This window comes from Sinocyclocheilus grahami, unplaced genomic scaffold (assembly GCF_001515645.1).
Source record: "Sinocyclocheilus grahami isolate Dianchi unplaced genomic scaffold, SAMN03320097.WGS_v1.1 scaffold759.1, whole genome shotgun sequence".
Taxonomy (NCBI): domain Eukaryota; kingdom Metazoa; phylum Chordata; class Actinopteri; order Cypriniformes; family Cyprinidae; genus Sinocyclocheilus; species Sinocyclocheilus grahami.
Window position 1 is genome coordinate 251506 of NW_015505938.1, and position 20510 is coordinate 272015.

General features: G+C 35.5%; 2 protein-coding genes across 3 annotated transcripts; both read right to left on the minus strand.

Annotated features, from left to right (window-relative positions):
* Positions 1-791: 791 nt before the first annotated feature.
* LOC107561134 (Parkinson disease 7 domain-containing protein 1-like) lies at positions 792-4951 on the minus strand. Its single transcript, XM_016245502.1, is given in 7 exon segments — positions 792-835; positions 2910-3003; positions 3081-3149; positions 3151-3173; positions 3253-3285; positions 3288-3473; positions 4903-4951. Coding segments are annotated over 7 exon segments (498 nt in total).
* Positions 4952-5361: 410 nt separating this feature from the next.
* Positions 5362-20208, minus strand: cd151 (CD151 molecule). 2 transcript variants are annotated; one of them, XM_016245536.1, is made up of 9 exons: positions 20044-20208; positions 14697-14781; positions 13719-13910; positions 11324-11398; positions 10942-10962; positions 10441-10545; positions 6231-6386; positions 5917-6003; positions 5362-5816 (listed from the first exon to the last, which is right to left on the minus strand). In XM_016245536.1, exons 2-9 carry the CDS (start codon positions 14778-14780, stop codon positions 5757-5759), a joined length of 780 nt encoding a protein of 259 aa, XP_016101022.1. In that variant the 5' UTR covers position 14781; positions 20044-20208; the 3' UTR covers positions 5362-5756. The 2 variants fall into 2 exon arrangements, with proteins under 2 accessions (XP_016101022.1, XP_016101023.1); XM_016245537.1 differs by lacking the exon at positions 10942-10962.
* Positions 20209-20510: the final 302 nt, after the last annotated feature.

Genomic DNA, 20510 nt, shown 5'->3' on the forward strand with positions numbered 1-20510 from the left:
GACCACTGCCTTGCTAAAGAAGCTGAGGGTAAAGGTGATGGATTGGCCAAGCATGTCTCCAGACCTAAACCCTATTGAGCATCTTAAGGTCTCTAACATCCACCAGCTCCGTGATGTCGTCATGGAGGAGTGGAAGAGGACTCCAGTGGCAACCTGTGAAGCTCTGGTGAACTCCATGCCCAAGAGGTTTAAGGCAATGCTGGAAAATTATGGTGGGCGCACAAAATATTGACACTTTGTGCCCAATTTGGACATTTTCACTTAGGGGTGTACTCACTTTTGTGGCCAGTGGTTTAGACAAAAATGGCTGTGTGTTGAGTTATTTTGAGGGGACAGCAAATTTACACAGTTATACAAGCTGTACACTCACTACTTTACATTGTAGCAAAGTGTCATTTCTTAAGTGTAGTCACATGAAAAGATATAATAAAATATTTACAAAAATGTGCGGGGTGTACTCACTTCTGTGAGATTATCTATCTATCTATTGTTCCGTTCGTCTGTCTGTCTGTATCTATCTCTCTATCTCTCTGTCTGTCTGTCTATTCATCCATCTTTCCATCTCATCTCTCAGTGGAACTCTCATGGATATGACATTGCTAAGTTGTTTGGTCCGAAGCTGACGTCCGTGTGTCCGGTGTGGCTTCAGCTGAGACGGAGGGGACCGGAGAGCTTCCACATCACCGGTCTTCACGACCATGATCCCAGTCTGATCACTTCTCTTCCTTTGTAAAACGATGCTTTATGGAGAAAAAAGCCAAATGATTTTCTTTAGACATTAACAATGCTCATCAACAAAATGTCACAAGATGCCAGTCCAGAACCTTGATGCTCGCTGTGACGAATGAATTTTATTTAGCTAAAAACAATGCTTCACATAAATACAAAGGTCACGCAAAAATACACGAATGTGTTACTTTTGATATATAACAAATTATCAGCTTTCAAATTCTTAAGGCCTGTTCACATAATGCATGTTTGAATAAATCCATAATAAAAACATGTTTTATATTTATATTTCAAAAAAATTTAAGAATTAGAGTAGATGCATAATTAAAAACGTATGTTATAAAACTGCCTTCGGTGTGATTTAAATGTTTGTATACAAAATACTTGTTCATTTTAACCTTTGATATTATAGTAATGCGTTATACTAACCGACAGGGTTCCCTGTATCCTTTACAGCATACAGAGTTTTGGGGAAAATTGACATGTACTGTGCCTGATATATATCTAAATGAATCAATATTGAATCAAATCAAAATCGCAAGTTTGTGAATTGAAATCCAATTGTGAGACTTGTGTCAATACCCAGCACTAATTACAACTGAAATTTGAGCTGTTCCTTTTATATAGATAAACATATGACAATATATGCCAAATATAGCAATATAGTGGACGGTGTTGGGAAGGTTACTTTGGAAATGTAATAGGTTACAGATTACAAGTTACTCTATTTAAAATGAAATAAGTAGTGTAACTATTTCAATTACTTTATTAAAGTAATGTAACTGATTACATTTGATTACTTTTCTAAATTTCTAACGAATGTTTTCAATCATTGCATTACAACAGTACTCAACACTGATTACTGTCAGACTTTCAAAATCCTTCTTCGCTTGAATTAAGATTATAATAATTTCATTGTAAAGCACAGCCACCACAAAATCAGACTTCGGCAGCACTTTTTACTTTGAGATCATTCTGAGGTTTAATACAGATTTGAAATCATAAGATATAGTTTAATAGTTAATAGTTACACAAACCCAAATAGGAAATAAAACAGTTATCAAATAAGCATGTCCTAAACTCCTGAAATATTGGTGTCTCATATTTTAAAGGGGTCATAGGATGCACATTTTCCACAAGTTGATATGATTCTTTAGGGTCTTAATGAAAAGTCTGTAACATAGTTTGGTTAAATTTCTCAATGGTAGTGTAAAAAACATCTTTTTTTACCCTGTCAAAAACAGCTCTTTTCAGATCAAGCCGTTTTTGTAGCATTTTCCTTTAAATGTTAATGAGCTCTGCTGACCCCGCCCCTCTCTTCCAGCTGCTCGCAGAGAGACTGTTTACTTTAGCCGCATTCATCGTGAAACTTGCTAATTAGCACACTATTAGGAAAGGCAATTTGCAAAGATTCATTACAAAACATTATACTCACTTCTTCTGTAGATGAGGCTGGATCACGAATGATTCGAGCGAACATAGATGCATTTATGTAGATCGGGGGCGCATTCCCTTCAGAAACAAACGTAATCCACTGCGTCTTCAGCGGCTCAGATGTCGGGAGTAAATGACGACTGCTGTTCATTATTACATCCAACAACAGAAGACCTCAATCGCTTAGGAGTCTTTCTTGTCTACATCTGCTCCGGCGGTGAAACAATGGCGGACTGATGACAGTCACTCAGGGCGGAGCTAAGGTAAGACACCAGTCCAGTCTGTGCTGAAACGCTACTGTCAATCAAACTATCGTGGGAGGGGCCTGTCTGTGTGACGTCACTCAGACAGGCATCTGAGATCGGCTCGATTTGAGAAAGGGGAAAACATTTAACCAGATAAAAAAAAAATTTCATTATAGGGTGGTTGTGTACACACACTGCCAACACACATTTCAGTTCAAACAACTTGTAAAAGTGCATGTAGCATTATATGATCCCTTTAAGTAATCAATGCAATTTGGGAAAGAAATCAATCAAAACTGTAAGTGTGTGAAAATATTCAGATGTAACCTCTTTGTAATCTTTAACATTTTCCTAAGTAACTGTAATTAAATTACACTTTATTTTACACAAATTATAGTTACATTTACTTTGTAATTAAATTACGTAATTCCATTACATGTAACTAGTTACTCCCCAACACAGATTGTCAAACAGGTTTGAAATGACTTTAATGAACCCCACCTGTGTAAGATCCACCGCTGTCTTTGACGAAATCCTCCACAATCAGCGGCAGGTTGGCAAATTCAGCAGAACGTAGCAGCTCGAACACAGAGGCCTGTCAAAAACATCACATTACAGCAGCTTTTTGAAGCTATTCCATAGTTTGTTGATTGATATGACGTTATCACTCACCCCGGTCATGCTGTAGCCACTGAATATCCACTTCTGTTCCTCTGTAGCGCAGCAGAGAGCAGCTAGCCCCCCGTCCCACAGCACACACGGGCTCTACAATCACACAGACGTGAATCAAAGAAACCCATCTGACACTGAGTGAGTTAATCCCTGAGCTGTGAGAGACCCTCACTTTGCTGAGAAGTGAAGTGGGACAGGATTCTCTGTGGACGAGATCGTTCAGGGCTCCCGGACAGTCGGGAATCAACAGCGCCTGATAGCGGGCTCCTGAAACATCACACACCCATGCACTTAGATTCAAGAAAGCAGAGATGTCAGACCATCGACAGACTCCAGCTTGGCCGGGTTGGCGTAGGGTTTGATGCTGAACTCTTGCACCCAGCGGGCTGTGCTGTCATCCACACTGGCAAAGTCGATGGGCTTCCCCTGTTAAGACAGAAAAAGAGACAGATTTGATGCATTCAGCACATTTTCTGTGTCTTTAATGGATGAATAAACACTGATTTGTAGATGCTGCAGTGTGTTTCCTCACGCCAGGTTATACACTGAACTGCACAAATTAAAACACTGATGGAACGATCGCGCTGAAACTCCTGCGGGAAAACAGAACGGAGTTTAATGCATTGCATTGAAAATAACCAGAAGACACTAATCCTGATAGCACACGTACATCACGAGATGTCTGCATTTATATCTGCAAGACGTATTTTTTAGAGTGTTTGCTCATCTGCAATACGTCTATAGGACGTTTCCTATCAGATGTCAAATAGACGTTTAGAAGATGTCTTTAAGATGTTTATGATTTAGAATGAATGTAAAACTGACATCTTAGAGACATCTATCAGATGTTTGTACACAGCAGATGCTTTCCAGATGAAGTGATCTTTAACAGACATCTTGCAGACGTATGTGTGCTGTCTAGGAACAAAACAGTATCATTGTTCAAATTATAATTTAAAAATGGATCAAAGTACAATGCCATCTGATGATCCACATGGTACTTTTTATGCCTTTTTGATTAAATTGATCATTGGATAAATGCACTTAGAATAAGGAAAGACAAATTAGATCTTTCTCGAGCCAAAATGAAAAAGGAAATAAAGACAAATATAAAAGCAACATTAATTACACTAGAAAAATGTAAAGTTTAATTTGTATGTATTATGACTTTTACACATTTTATTTACATATTTTACATACACATAGCCTATATATGTTTTTAAAAGAATGCTTCATAATTATATTAATTAGGGATAGCAAATATCCATTTCCAAAAGCACAAACATTAAATAAATTAAATGCATGCATTTTCTGTAAAGCTGCTTTGAAACTGTGTATTGTGAAAAGCGCTATACAAATCAATTTGAATTGAAATAGAATTTCAAAAGTTAAATTATAAAGTTGTAATTATTCCATACGGGGGGGGGGGAATGAAAATATTAAATACAGTTAGAAAATGCTAAAAAATGTAATAGTTTCATTTATCATATGTTGTCATTTCTATTTGTTTTTCTTTTTTTGTTATAGAAATATAGAAATAAGAACAAACATGTAGGGTCAGTTTGACTCAGAAACAACATCATAATTATTAATTACAGTAACAGTATATGGAACCTACAATAAATAAACAATGTAAAAACATACAAAAATGTACTGACCCCGGTTTTTTTTGTTTTTGTTATTCACTGATAATAAAAAGTGGGACTTCAATTATATTTTGACCACCCACTCAAATAGAAAATGTCCCCGGTTCCCATTTCAGAAATCTGATTACCTTACTGTAAATATGCATTTTCTTTTGACGGGCTGTTTTGAGTCTTACCTGCAGATGCAGCACTGGCCACAATCACACATGTAGGTTTAGATGTCATTATAGATGCTTTATATCACCAAATGTACTGTTTTTCGCTGTTTATAAAGACTGACCATTAACAAGCGATAATGGCAATACTAACTCCAACAATAACCTACTATATACATGTACTGAAATGTCATAAATTTATTGAATTGACGATAAAAAACACAGATAATTTAATCAGCTGCTTGTTTTCATTGTCAGTCGGTTATAAAGTTCCGAGTAAAACAGTTACTTCTGCAAGTAGTTCCTATATGCATATGTACACGTGGTATGCACATTTGATATCATAAATGTTTTATTAATCACCCTTGGTTATAGAAAATATACAGACACAGTGAATACCTTAAATATTACTTCCACTTGGTGAAAATAAATTAATGTTAATGTTTTATTAATAGAACAAATGTTCCATACAAAGCATGTAAAAATTAATGTCTGTCAATAAAGATTACAACTCATTTTAATGCTGAAAGGGTGCCAATAATTATCTAATGTTTAATAATCAATGGCAGACTGTATGTATTCTGTATGTATTTGAAGGCACTGTGAGAGCAAAACTAACAGAAATCAGATGAAACAATTCCACTGATTTCATTTGACATCAAAATTCAAACACACTGCTTTTAAAAATCTTTGCTTAAAACAAAGCAAACTAAGTTCACTTTCCAGAAGGACTGTCCTGCAGTCAAGACATATTGACCTGTCATCCTGCATTATTGAGACGTATTCATGACACACAACATACAACCAAACAGTAGCAGACAGTAATGCAGACAGCAGGAAGGCTTATTTGGTATTGGTGTGAATAAGTATCTTCTTCAGTATATTTCTTCTTTCAAACTTTGATACAAGCAGCAGGTAAAAATCATCCCTACAATCTGGAACAGACAGGGAAGACCGAAGGTTAAAATCTACAATATGACAGCAAATACAAATAGGAGTGAAAATATTCGCTGGAATCATATCAGAGCTGCTCACCTGAATGAACGCAATCCCAAGACCCACTGAGCCCAAAATGATCAGATGCTGAAGAATAAACTCCTCTAGTTTGGATATACAACCTCCCTGAGAAAGAAAAAAAAAAGGTCTTTAAAAGAAAAAAATCTCAACAATGCCTCAAAATGTTAAAGTATGCAATGAAAAGTCTCAATGTGAACTTCAGTGTTTCTCATCAAATTCTTCCAAAGCCGAATCATCTGAGCTATTTGCCTTAAAACATTAAATGAACCATTTGAGAAATGCATAAGCTATAAAAGAGCAATCAAATTGTGAGGTCGGTCATCTGAATGTACCTCCACTTTGTAGATGTTGGATGGGTGGTCTCTGACTCCACAGCCCAATGTGGGGGTCTTACAGCAGCTGTCGGGCACCAGGCGTCTGTCGGCAAAGATCTGAATCCAGGCCCCTTCCCTCCAGTCTGCTGAGCTGTTACTGCCACAACACTTCAGCTGCACCGTAGAACAGATGGGAGCGCGGGAATGAGAAAAGAGTTCATTCTTGTGACGGGGGGATCGTTTTCCCATGGGCTAGTGGTGTCTGATATCATGACGCATAAACTCACACGCTCACAGACTGGGAAAATTGTGTTCAAAAGCCTTCTTTGTTATGATATAGACAAACTTCAAAGCTTTTGAAAAATGCAAACATGCATGCATGATTATAGTTTGAAACTAGATTGTGGGCTTGATAAAGTCTTGTCTTAAATGTTAGAAGTAGCTTGAAAGTGTTAAATGTTTCTAAGGTGTTCTAGACAGCTGTCAAGTAGTTGCTAAGTGGGTGTTCTGTGTTGTTATGCCCATGCTAAACAGTTGCTATGGTGTTCTGGGTGGTTGCTAGGCACTTGTTAGGGTATTTAGGCTAGACAGAATGATAGAAAGGTAGACAGACAGACACTGCTGGATAAATTACTTGGAAATTGTAGCCCATTACTGAATCCAAATTGCATGACACAAATTGTAGTTAGAAATGTAATCCATTAGCTTACACATTTTAGGCAATATAATCAGACTACTTGTGACCCAACTAGTTTATCACATTGATTTGAATAGGATAATATCGTACCATACTGATATAAAAATACAAAGAGAATGAAAATATATTCCATTCGCTGTGATTAACAACATGAAGTGCATTAAACATTATGTCGAGGTTTCTTAATCTGGGGTTCGTGAAGGAACTGCGGCACGGTTTGTGAGTTTAATGAAATGCTAATAATGAATTAAAACATAAAAATGTAAAATTAAAGTAAATCATTTTAAAATGACAATAAAAAAATTTACCAAAAAAGATGAAATATTTTATGTTTACCTGCATGTCATGTGACCATTAACCAGAAAACCGTGTACATGCAAATGTGCAACTTCAAGTAAATATATTAATTGAAAGAGGTTTGGCTGACAAAAAAAAGTCTGGGAATCCCTGCATTACATGTAAATAATAACGTGAATTTGCACATTTTAATGGGTTTTAAAGACAAAAAGCCTTCCAAAGACTTGTGTGAATAATATCTAATCATGTAATCAATAAATAGAGTAACTGTGTCTGATTGCGAGTATTTTAAAATGTAATGTAATCTAATTACAAGTACTTAATTTTTGGAATCTGATTTTGGAATCCAATTACATGTGATCTAGTTACTACCCAGCACGATGGATGGACGTCTTACATCTTGCTGGAGGTTGTCAATGGCTCTAGTGATCTGCTCTTGTCCAGGCTGCTGGTAGTTTTGCACCATCCTCTCTTTCAGATCGGCTCTGAGCTCAGCGTTCAGCTGCAATCACAGATAAATTCATCAGGCTACAGATCTATATCTATAAATCATTCTGTATAATCACACTGTATAATAAGTGCTGTGAACGTCTGTATTCATTCACAGATACAATGCAAAACCTCATATATTAAAGGAACCATTCAAAATGAAAATGCCGTCATTAATTACTCACCGTCATGTCATTCCAAACATGATTTTATTTTTTCCCCTTAGAACACGGAAGAATGTTCATGTAACCTTCAGTGTGCCGTGGAAAAAATAACAGCATACTGGTTTGGAATGACATGAGAATGAGTAAATAATGACAGTGTTTTTTATCGTTAGAGGTGAAAATCAAACAAACTCAAGCCACATATGTGCAACTTTAGCTGATTTTTTGTCTATGTATTTGTTTACCTGGTAGCAGAGAGGAAAACACTGGAAGAAAAGGAGGAAAAGGAGGAAGAAGACAAAGGGATTTATAAAGATAGAAAAGCAGGAAAGTGGATGGAGAGCATGCAAACATACAACACTCAACATGTGTATGTGGGTTTAATGCGAATCCGAGGAGTCTTACGGTTAAATTAAGACCTAATGTGATGTCACATGACATTCCTATGATATTCATGGCAATGTTGCAACCATGTTTATCAAGCTGTTATTTGCATGCATACATAAAGATGTTGAAAAATAAAAAAAGGGTACAGAAAAATTAAATTTGACAGGATAAGAGAGTATTCATCCGAACTGAACAGAACAGAAATGCAGCATTTATTCCTCATCTTGAATGTGAGTTTACCTCCTGATAATAGACGTAAGCCAGAATTCCAGCTGTGATCTCCAGTAGGAAGATTAATAACAACAGGACAAAGAACTGTAGAGACAAAAAGTAAAAAAGTTTCAGTAATACATGTTAGGGCTGCACAATTAATCGAATTTCTAATCGCGATTACAATCATGGATGCCACAATTACGTAATCGTTCAAAGTGGCAATTAATCGTTCAAAGTCCACTTATGTTATTCTGCGTCCTTAAGATGCGTTTTTTTCTTTCTACATGTTATCTTAAGGGTTTTTCCCATTATTTTAATTTTAGTTTTAGTGTAACATTATAATACCATTCATATTTTTACTTTTTTAAATATAATTTAAAGGGGTCATATGATGCAATTTCAAGTTTTCCTTTCTCTTTGGAGTGTTACAAGCTGATTGTGCATAAAGAAGATCTGTAAAGTTGCAAAGACTAAAGTCTCAAATCCAAAGAGATATTCTTTATAAAAGTAAGAGTTAACCACGCCTACCTAAAACGTCTCGTTCTAACACGCCCCCACATATCTACATCACTATGTGGAAATATTAGCATAATGCCGCCCAAATGTTCACGCAAAGAAAGAAGGCATGGTTTCAGGAACAGCAGTCGTGTTGATGCAGCATGTCAGGGAGACACTTTATTTGGCCTTCCGAAAGTAGATGCAATTAGGAATCATTGGTTAAGATTTATTTACAACAGAACAGCACAACCCAGATGTTCGAATTTGTGCAACGCATTTTATGGACGACAGTTTTTTGAAAGAGTACAAGGCTGGCTGTGCACAAAGGCTATTTAAAAAAAAAAAAAAAAAAGGGGAAATTCCGCCTTGCATAAACTCACACGCTCACAGACTAGGAAAATTGTGTTCAAAAGCCTTCTTTGTTATGATATAGACAAACTTCAAAGCTTTTGAAAAATGCAAACATGCATGCATGATTATAGTTTGAAACTAGATTGTGGGCTTGATAAAGTCTTGTCTTAAATGTTAGAAGTAGCTTGAAAGTGTTAAATGTTTCTAAGGTGTTCTAGACAGCTGTCAAGTAGTTGCTAAGTGGGTGTTCTGTGTTGTTATGCCCATGCTAAACAGTTGCTATGGTGTTCTGGGTGGTTGCTAGGCACTTGTTAGGGTATTTAGGCTAGACAGAATGATAGAAAGGTAGACAGACAGACACTGCTGGATAAATTACTTGGAAATTGTAGCCCATTACTGAATCCAAATTGCATGACACAAATTGTAGTTAGAAATGTAATCCATTAGCTTACACATTTTAGGCAATATAATCAGACTAGTGACCCAACTAGTTTATCACATTGATTTGAATAGGATAATATCGTACCATACTGATATAAAAATACAAAGAGAATGAAAATATATTCCATTCGCTGTGATTAACAACATGAAGTGCATTAAACATTATGTCGAGGTTTCTTAATCTGGGGTTCGTGAAGGAACTGCGGCACGGTTTGTGAGTTTAATGAAATGCTAATAATGAATTAAAACATAAAAATGTAAAATTAAAGTAAATCATTTTAAAATGACAATAAAAAAATTTACCAAAAAAGATGAAATATTTTATATGTTTACCTGCATGTCATGTGACCATTAACCAGAAAACCGTGTACATGCAAATGTGCAACTTCAAGTAAATATATTAATTGAAAGAGGTTTGGCTGACAAAAAAAAGTCTGGGAATCCCTGCATTACATGTAAATAATAACGTGAATTTGCACATTTTAATGGGTTTTAAAGACAAAAAGCCTTCCAAAGACTTGTGTGAATAATATCTAATCATGTAATCAATAAATAGAGTAACTGTGTCTGATTGCGAGTATTTTAAAATGTAATGTAATCTAATTACAAGTACTTAATTTTTGGAATCTGATTTTGGAATCCAATTACATGTGATCTAGTTACTACCCAGCACGATGGATGGACGTCTTACATCTTGCTGGAGGTTGTCAATGGCTCTAGTGATCTGCTCTTGTCCAGGCTGCTGGTAGTTTTGCACCATCCTCTCTTTCAGATCGGCTCTGAGCTCAGCGTTCAGCTGCAATCACAGATAAATTCATCAGGCTACAGATCTATATCTATAAATCATTCTGTATAATCACACTGTATAATAAGTGCTGTGAACGTCTGTATTCATTCACAGATACAATGCAAAACCTCATATATTAAAGGAACCATTCAAAATGAAAATGCCGTCATTAATTACTCGCCGTCATGTCATTCCAAACATGATGTTATTTTTTCCCCTTAGAACACGGAAGAATGTTCATGTAACCTTCAGTGTGCCGTGGAAAAAATAACAGCATACTGGTTTGGAATGACATGAGAATGAGTAAATAATGACAGTGTTTTTTATCGTTAGAGGTGAAAATCAAACAAACTCAAGCCACATATGTGCAACTTTAGCTGATTTTTTGTCTATGTATTTGTTTACCTGGTAGCAGAGAGGAAAACACTGGAAGAAAAGGAGGAAAAGGAGGAAGAAGACAAAGGGATTTATAAAGATAGAAAAGCAGGAAAGTGGATGGAGAGCATGCAAACATACAACACTCAACATGTGTATGTGGGTTTAATGCGAATCCGAGGAGTCTTACGGTTAAATTAAGACCTAATGTGATGTCACATGACATTCCTATGATATTCATGGCAATGTTGCAACCATGTTTATCAAGCTGTTATTTGCATGCATACATAAAGATGTTGAAAAATAAAAAAAGGGTACAGAAAAATTAAATTTGACAGGATAAGAGAGTATTCATCCGAACTGAACAGAACAGAAATGCAGCATTTATTCCTCATCTTGAATGTGAGTTTACCTCCTGATAATAGACGTAAGCCAGAATTCCAGCTGTGATCTCCAGTAGGAAGATTAATAACAACAGGACAAAGAACTGTAGAGACAAAAAGTAAAAAAGTTTCAGTAATACATGTTAGGGCTGCACAATTAATCGAATTTCTAATCGCGATTACAATCATGGATGCCACAATTACGTAATCGTTCAAAGTGGCAATTAATCGTTCAAAGTCCACTTATGTTATTCGTTCGGCCAATCACAATGCACTGGGCCAGCTGGCCAATCAGAGCAGACTGCGCTTGTCAAAGGAGGGGCTTTGTTGAAAACGACGTGTTTGAGAGAGCCGGGGCATAGAGGACCTACAATAATGAACAGAATATGTTGACATGTTTAATGTTCAAAAAACATTATTTTTCAAATACTGTTACACCAAATACACAAAATAATGATCTTTAAAATAGCATCATATGACCCCTTTAAAGAAGAAAATGTTAAAATAGCTTTTTGTGTTGGTGGTGTTTCCTTAGTCAAACAACACTATTTAGGGTGAGTTAACCGAACACACAAATTATAAATATGAAACCTTCACATGAAAATCATCCAGCACTGTTATAAGTGAGAAGAGACTTTCTTTCCTGGGTTTGGGATGTTTTGACTATCACCCAGAACACCCTAGCAACCACATAGCAACACTTTAAAACACTCAGAACACCCTAGCAACCACATAGTAACACTTTTAAACACTCGGAACACCTTAGCAACTGCACAACAACACACTTGCTACCACCCAGAACACCCCAATAACCGCATAGCAACACTTTAAAACACTCAGAACACCATAGCAACCACATAGCAACCCTTTTAAACACTCTAGCAACCACATAGCAACACTTTTAAACACTCAGAACACCTTAGCAACTGCATAGCTACACCCTTGCTACTACCACCCAGAACACCCCAATAACCGCATAGCAACACTTTAAAACACTCAGAACACCCTAGCAACCACACAGCAACACTTTAAAACACTCAGAACACCCAAGCAACCACACAGCAACACTTTAAAACACTCAGAACACCCTAGCAACACTTTTAAACACACATAACACCCTAGCAACCACATAGCAACACTTTAAAACACTCAGAACACCTTAGAAACCACACATTAACACTATTAAACACTCAGAACATCCTAGCAACTGAACATGAACACATTAATGCTACGTTTACACTAGTTTTCTTTTTTAAACGCATAACTTTTGCTACGGTTATGCCTGTCATTTACACTACCCCAGCATTTTCGACAATCGAAAATGGAGACTTTCGAAAACGCTGCAGACCCCGTTTTAGTTTGAAAACTCCGGGGTTGTGTTTCAGTGTAAACGGACCAAAATGGAGACTTTTGAAAACGATGGCGTGGCTGCCAACATTCGCGCTGCATATCCTTGACGACAGTGTAAACAATAATATTATGCTCATTGTTGTACCTGCATGAATGGTCATGTGACATGCGTTTTCGGTTGTGCAGTGTGGACGGAGATCGTTTCTGAAACGCAGTGAAAATGCCAGTGTAGACAAGAATCGTTTTCGTTTTAAAACGAAAACACACTAGTGTAAACAGGGCCTAAAACACTCAGAACACTGTAGCAACTGCACAGCTACACCCTTGCAACCACCCACAACACCCTAGCAACCACATAGCAATGCTTTAAAACACTCAGAACACCTTAGCAACCACACAGCTCCACCCTCGCAACCACAAAGCAACACTTTAAAACACTCAGAACACCCTAGCAACTGTACATGAATACAATAAAACACTCAGAATACTGTAGCAACTGCACAGCTACTCCCTGGCAACCACATACCAGACTTTTTAAACACTCAGAACACCCTAGCAACCACATAGCCGTACTTTAAAAACACTCAGAACACCCTAGCAACTGCACACGAACACTTTAAAACACAGAACACCCTAGCAACTGTACATAAACACAATGAAACACTCAGAATACTGTAGCAACTGCACAGCTACTCCCTGGCAACCACATACCCGACTTTTTAAACACTCAGAACACCCTAGCAACTGCACACAAACACATTAAAACACTCAGAATACTGTAGCAACTGCACAGCTACACCCTGGCAACCACATAACAACACATTAAAACACCCAGAACTGAATCGCAACTGCACATGAACACTTTAAAACACTCAGAATACCTTAGCAACTGCACAGCTACACCCTAGCAACCACATACCAGACTCTTTAAAACACTCATAACACCCTAGCAACTACATAGCAATACTTTAAAAACTCACTTTCACAACCACACAGGACACCTTTGAATCGTAGTTGTGGCTTATGGACATGTGTCTGCTGTCAGATGTAAAATTACCCATGATGCTCTCTCACCACTCTAAGAAGACCTCTTTGTTCTCTGATGGTGGCACAGCAGCCAAGTATCCCAGTGAGCATGACGACGGCCCCCGCGCCAATCAGGATGAAGGCCGCGGCCGAGTAGGTGTTGGAGGACAGAAGGCTGATGTAGTCACTTTTATCCACCAGAGTCCATACTCCCACTGCCATCACAGCGCCACCTGCCAGCTAGGAGGACAAGGTACAATTATATAACTGGCTCTTTCTGAAGCACAAGTTACCGTACTTTTTGATGTTGTTAGATTTGGTGCTTTGTGCCAAATTGGGGCATCTATAGAAAGGCAAACAGTGGATTTTTCTTTTCAAATACATCTGCACAAAAAACAAAACAGCTTAAACCTATAGTGGTTTGCTGGTTTTAAGTGTTGCTCCGATTAACAAAAACTAAAACTACTCAAAATAATAGAATCAAAATAGAAATAATATAACAAATAAAAATATTAGATTAAAAAACTTTAAAAAAATTTTTTATTTAATTTATAAAATGACTTGAAGTAGAAAATTCCCTAAAACTAAAAAGGAAATAAAAATAAATTAAATCTAAAGAGAATTATTTAACAAAAACTAATAGAAATCACAAAAGCACATAACAAAATTAAATTGAAAATATAAATATAAAAGCTCATTTAAATATGAATAAATACTATAATAGTATATAAATGATATATACATATAAATAAATATAAATCATAAAAACAGCATTGCTATTAAGTAGGTTTTCTGTGGTTTTAAGTGGATTTAGGTATCTGTCAGCTGCTCTGGTTGTGACTAGATAAACACTAGTTTGGCCTTCTTGGAAGACCGGATAAAGCAGCCTAAACTGGTTTACTGTTAACATAGGCTAGTTATACCAGCTAAATGATCAGTAAACCACTTTAGACTGGTTTTAGCTATTATTCAACAGATATGGCAGCTCCTCGGACTAACCAAGATCAAAACAAAGTACAAACTCACCCAAAAGAAAAGATTGAAGATGAACAGAAGGTATTTGAGGCATATTGTCCCGCAGGTATTGGTTTTTTCCTCCGCATCTGCCATCCTGAAACAGTAATAGATTTGACAAACTCTTTTAAGATGGCATCCACTTGACAGGTCTGAGAAAAACCATGAATCCAGCTTAACATCCCCCGAGAGGCTGGTCGTTATCTACTACAGGCCGACTGGACAGAACTAACCCTTCCTTTACACAGAATTTAAAATGATGTGACATTTGTGAGGCAGAGTTCAGTGAATTATGGCTACAGGGTGAAGAACACGTGCAGGTCTTATTTCATCCCAAAATCATATTATTATATTTTGCTTTCCAACAATCTGCACTCCTACTAATGTTGAACCACCCTGCCGCACAGAGACGGTCTTCTCAGCGTCGTCCAAGTAAACCGAAGGTGGTTTTCACATGATGTTATGTCATTTAAATTCAAAATAAAATAAAAAACATAACATAGCTTCTGATTTATAAAGTTGTTAGCTGATTAAGAGCTTATTTTGAAGAAAAGAGAGAGCAAAAAATTCACACGACACGTCGAAAACTCAGTTCCTGAGTGAAAATAATGAGTTTCATCCTTGATTCTAATTAAAAACAACTCCAAAGAAAAATGTGGTAATGTAGTCAAATTTATATATTTATATATATATATATATGCAATGTGACACTGATTTTAAATAATAGTAGTTCAATAAACAAGAAGTTAAAATTATGTGACTTACATTTTAGACACAATATTGACTGTTTTTGCTCAATTTCACAAACGAAAATAGTTCCAATCAAAGCCACAGCAGAACTGTTGTGTCTCTGAGCAACACAGCGGCGTTTTGTTAATGAATGAATCCACGGTTTTGAACGAATCGAGTGAGTCAATGACTCAGTAACAGATTCATAAAGACAGCAGCTTAACTCGTTTCTGAATGAATCAGTCGTTTGAACGAATCGGTTGAATGAATGACTCACTCATTCAAACAGTCATCTATATATGCTGTCAATTATAATTCTTCGAAAGAAAATCGGAATTGTGAAAAATCCGTATCGGCAGATACAACAACAAATCGGAATCGGCCAAGAAAATTGCAATCGGTACATCTATAATTTATATATTTATATATATATAAACTGTTTTATATTTTAATATAAATTATATATATATAATTTATAAATTTACACATTTATACATTTAATATAAATTATTATTATATTTTATTTTAATATATTTTAAGTCTTCAATGTCAGATGATCCTTCAGAAATCATTCTAATAAATTTCCACCTATTTCAACTTAAAAACTTAAGTTCTTTAAAAAAAAAAAGTATAATTGTTGTACAAGTCATTTAAACTTAAATTACATTAAACTGACTTTAAAAATCAAGTTGAATTTCATACAACATAAAAAAGTGAAATCTCTCAAATATTTTGACGAGTTAATAATGTAAAAACACAAGTTGCCATGACTTACTGTTGTTGTTTTTTTTTACATTGAAGAAACATTTGTTATTAAAACAGTTGTGCTGCTGCTTCATATTTTTGTGGAAACCATGCAACATTTTTTCTTTGATGAATAGAAAGTTCAAAATAACAGCATTTATGTGAACTTTTACTTTTGATTGATTTACTGTATCCTTATTGAAAAAAGCAATCATTTCTCTTACTGACCTAAACTTTTGAACAGTATAAATATTACAATTATTTTTCTATATGACAAATATTGTTTTATTTTATGTTGGGGTGAAATAATCAAACGAGTTGCAATATACTGACAGTTTGTGAATTCTTTCTCCCAGTTAATTTCAGGGGTGGGGTGTTTCCTCTCTCTGTGTCCTACAGCGTCAGGACGAGTGACTCACAGAGACATGGAGAAACGTTTACTACTGTAACCTCACCCAGCGGCCTCCGTGAGCAGATATAACTCCAGCAGCCTGACTCACACAAACACCTCTGCACTGGGACTCAACTGACACCAAGGGCTGTGTTTTTACACCTGCCTGTTTTGGGACATGCGGCTGACAGCAAATAAATACCAAACAATATTCTTTAATTAAATTATATAGAACAGTTTTTAATTACTTGATTTTCTTAAAATGGTTTTTTGCTTGAACCTATATGTAGGTGTAAGCAAATAAACCTTTTTATTTTTGCTTATAAATTTCTTTTGAGCAGCCAAATTTGTCTTAATGGAGAGTCCACTCACCATATGAATAGATTATTGAGATTTTTACAATATTAGTGTCTTATACTGTATATACGACGGGCTGAATTGTGTTCATGTCTCCTGGTTCATTTTCAATCTGTCACACCTCACCATCTGAAGAATCTGAGGCAGTGCTGGACAGTGTAACGCATTACAAGTAACGAGAGTTACGTAATCAGATTACTTTTTTCAAGTAACTAGTAAAGTAACGCATTACTTTTTCATTTACAAGAGAATATCCGAGTTACTTTTTCAAATAAGTAACGCAAGTTACTTTTTTCCCAATTTATTGACTGACAGCTCTGCTGTCGCCATGTTGAGAGAAATCAGATGTTACTGTAGCTCTAAAATAAATATGAATATGCATTATCTCACTCACACAAAAACACAGATTCAGTATTCCTCAAAATGATATATTTATATATATATATATATATATATATATATATATGCAATGTGACACTGATTTTATATAATAGTAGTTCAATAAACAAGAAGTTAAAATTATGTGACTTACATTTTAGACACAATATTGACTGTTTTTGCTCAATTTCACAAACGAAAATAGTTCCAATCAAAGCCACAGCAGAACTGTTGTGTCTCTGAGCAACACAGCGGCGTTTTGTTAATGAATGAATCCACGGTTTTGAACGAATCGAGTGAGTCAATGACTCAGTAACAGATTCATAAAGACAGCAGCTTAACTCGTTTCTGAATGAATCAGTCGTTTGAACGAATCGGTTGAATGAATGACTCACTCATTCAAACAGTCATCTATATATGCTGTCAATTATAATTCTTCGAAAGAAAATCGGAATTGTGAAAAATCCGTATCGGCAGATACAACAACAAATCGGAATCGGCCAAGAAAATTGCAATCGGTACATCTATAATTTATATATTTATATATATATAAACTGTTTTATATTTTAATATAAATTATATATATATAATTTATAAATTTACACATTTATACATTTAATATAAATTATTATTATATTTTATTTTAATATATTTTAAGTCTTCAATGTCAGATGATCCTTCAGAAATCATTCTAATAAATTTCCACCTATTTCAACTTAAAAACTTAAGTTCTTTAAAAAAAAAAAGTATAATTGTTGTACAAGTCATTTAAACTTAAATTACATTAAACTGACTTTAAAAATCAAGTTGAATTTCATACAACATAAAAAAGTGAAATCTCTCAAATATTTTGACGAGTTAATAATGTAAAAACACAAGTTGCCATGACTTACTGTTGTTGTTTTTTTTTACATTGAAGAAACATTTGTTATTAAAACAGTTGTGCTGCTGCTTCATATTTTTGTGGAAACCATGCAACATTTTTTCTTTGATGAATAGAAAGTTCAAAATAACAGCATTTATGTGAACTTTTACTTTTGATTGATTTACTGTATCCTTATTGAAAAAAGCAATCATTTCTCTTACTGACCTAAACTTTTGAACAGTATAAATATTACAATTATTTTTCTATATGACAAATATTGTTTTATTTTATGTTGGGGTGAAATAATCAAACGAGTTGCAATATACTGACAGTTTGTGAATTCTTTCTCCCAGTTAATTTCAGGGGTGGGGTGTTTCCTCTCTCTGTGTCCTACAGCGTCAGGACGAGTGACTCACAGAGACATGGAGAAACGTTTACTACTGTAACCTCACCCAGCGGCCTCCGTGAGCAGATATAACTCCAGCAGCCTGACTCACACAAACACCTCTGCACTGGGACTCAACTGACACCAAGGGCTGTGTTTTTACACCTGCCTGTTTTGGGACATGCGGCTGACAGCAAATAAATAGCAAACAATATTCTTTAATTAAATTATATAGAACAGTTTTTAATTACTTGATTTTCTTAAAATGGTTTTTTGCTTGAACCTATATGTAGGTGTAAGCAAATAAACCTTTTTATTTTTGCTTATAAATTTCTTTTGAGCAGCCAAATTTGTCTTAATGGAGAGTCCACTCACCATATGAATAGATTATTGAGATTTTTACAATATTAGTGTCTTATACTGTATATATGACGGGCTGAATTGTGTTCGTGTCTCCTGGTTCATTTTCAATCTGTCACACCTCACCATCTGAAGAATCTGAGGCAGTGCTGGACAGTGTAACGCATTACAAGTAACGAGAGTTACGTAATCAGATTACTTTTTTCAAGTAACTAGTAAAGTAACGCATTACTTTTTCATTTACAAGAGAATATCCGAGTTACTTTTTCAAATAAGTAACGCAAGTTACTTTTTTCCCAATTTATTGACTGACAGCTCTGCTGTCGCCATGTTGAGAGAAATCAGATGTTACTGTAGCTCTAAAATAAATATGAATATGCATTATCTCACTCACACAAAAACACAGATTCAGTATTCCTCAAAATGAATAAAATAATGCAACTCAGAATATGACGCAAACCTGCAATAATTAAATGTTAAACAACACAAATATGCTTTATGTATTTAATCCCTTTCTATTAGCTTCCGCTGATCCAGTTCAAGCGTATTAATAAACACAAATTACTCTAGACGAACATTTGTGTCTTTGTTTATTGCTGAAGTGTTGAAATGTCTTCTTCTGTATTCTACTGTACTTTCCCTTCAGCCTGAGGCGCATTCATTTCACTTCTGGTGTGAGAAGGCTTTTATATTTGCCAAAAATATAACTTTTTTAATTTAAAAACAAGCAACCAAGCCCTGTCCAGATTTTAAAAGTAACGCAGAAGTAACGTAACGCATTACTTTCCATAAAAAGTAACGTGATTAGTTACTTTTTCATGGAGTAACGTAATATTGTAATGCATTACTTTTAAAAGTAACTTTCCCCAACACTGCTTATTACAGATCCGTTCCCTGCATGTATCAAACTACAAGACTCTAATTATAAAGTGCATCATTAGATTAGTGTATTAAGTTCAAACAAATATGAAAGTCTTCAAAAAAACTCAGTAGGCAACTTTAGTTAAAAATGGCTGTTAAAGACAAAAGTGTAATTTGCTTTCATACATAAACTCATAAAATCACAGCATAATACAGACGCTGCCCATTTATGACCTGCAAACGATTTCAAAAGAATAACAGAAGTTCGTGTTTATAATAACGCACCCACCTGAAGGACGAGATTGAATGAATGTCCAGCTGTAGCTCGTGTTTGTTTAGTAATGTTTGAGAGTCCTCTGTTGCTTCTGTTGTCCGCGTCTGCTGTGGGCTCTCTGGTGCGCGCGCGGCAGGGGGCTTTTGTATTGGTATAATATTTGTATTTTGCCGACAGGTGGCGCTGTAGCTCCAGCCCCAAAAACAAACAACTGACACAGTGTTTAAATACAGTTACTGTAAGCATAACATTACATTAGGTGTTTCCAAAAATTACATTTCTTGACCAAGTCCACTAATAATAATTCTAAAAATACTTATGCAGGCCATATTTTTTTAACATTAGGCTGATAATAAATGTATTTGTGTATAAACAAGATTGTAGTGTGTTAAAATGATCTTATCACTGTTTCCCGATGTGTGTTTTATAAGCTTTTACAGTTTTATACCTTGCTGAAAATGATTATTAATTTAGCTGTACGA

Bases quoted from the DNA above. Each gene is read 5' to 3' on its own strand.
- cd151 (XM_016245536.1), bottom strand. From the start codon at position 14,780: ATGGCAGATGCGGAGGAAAAAACCAATACCTGCGGGACAATATGCCTC. The intron at 13,911-14,696 runs GTGAGTTTGTAC...TTGTCCTCCTAG, and splicing joins TCTTCAATCTTTTCTTTTGG to CTGGCAGGTGGCGCTGTGAT. The intron at 5,817-5,916 runs GTGAGCAGCTCT...TGTCTGTTCCAG, and splicing joins TTGGGATTGCGTTCATTCAG to ATTGTAGGGATGATTTTTAC.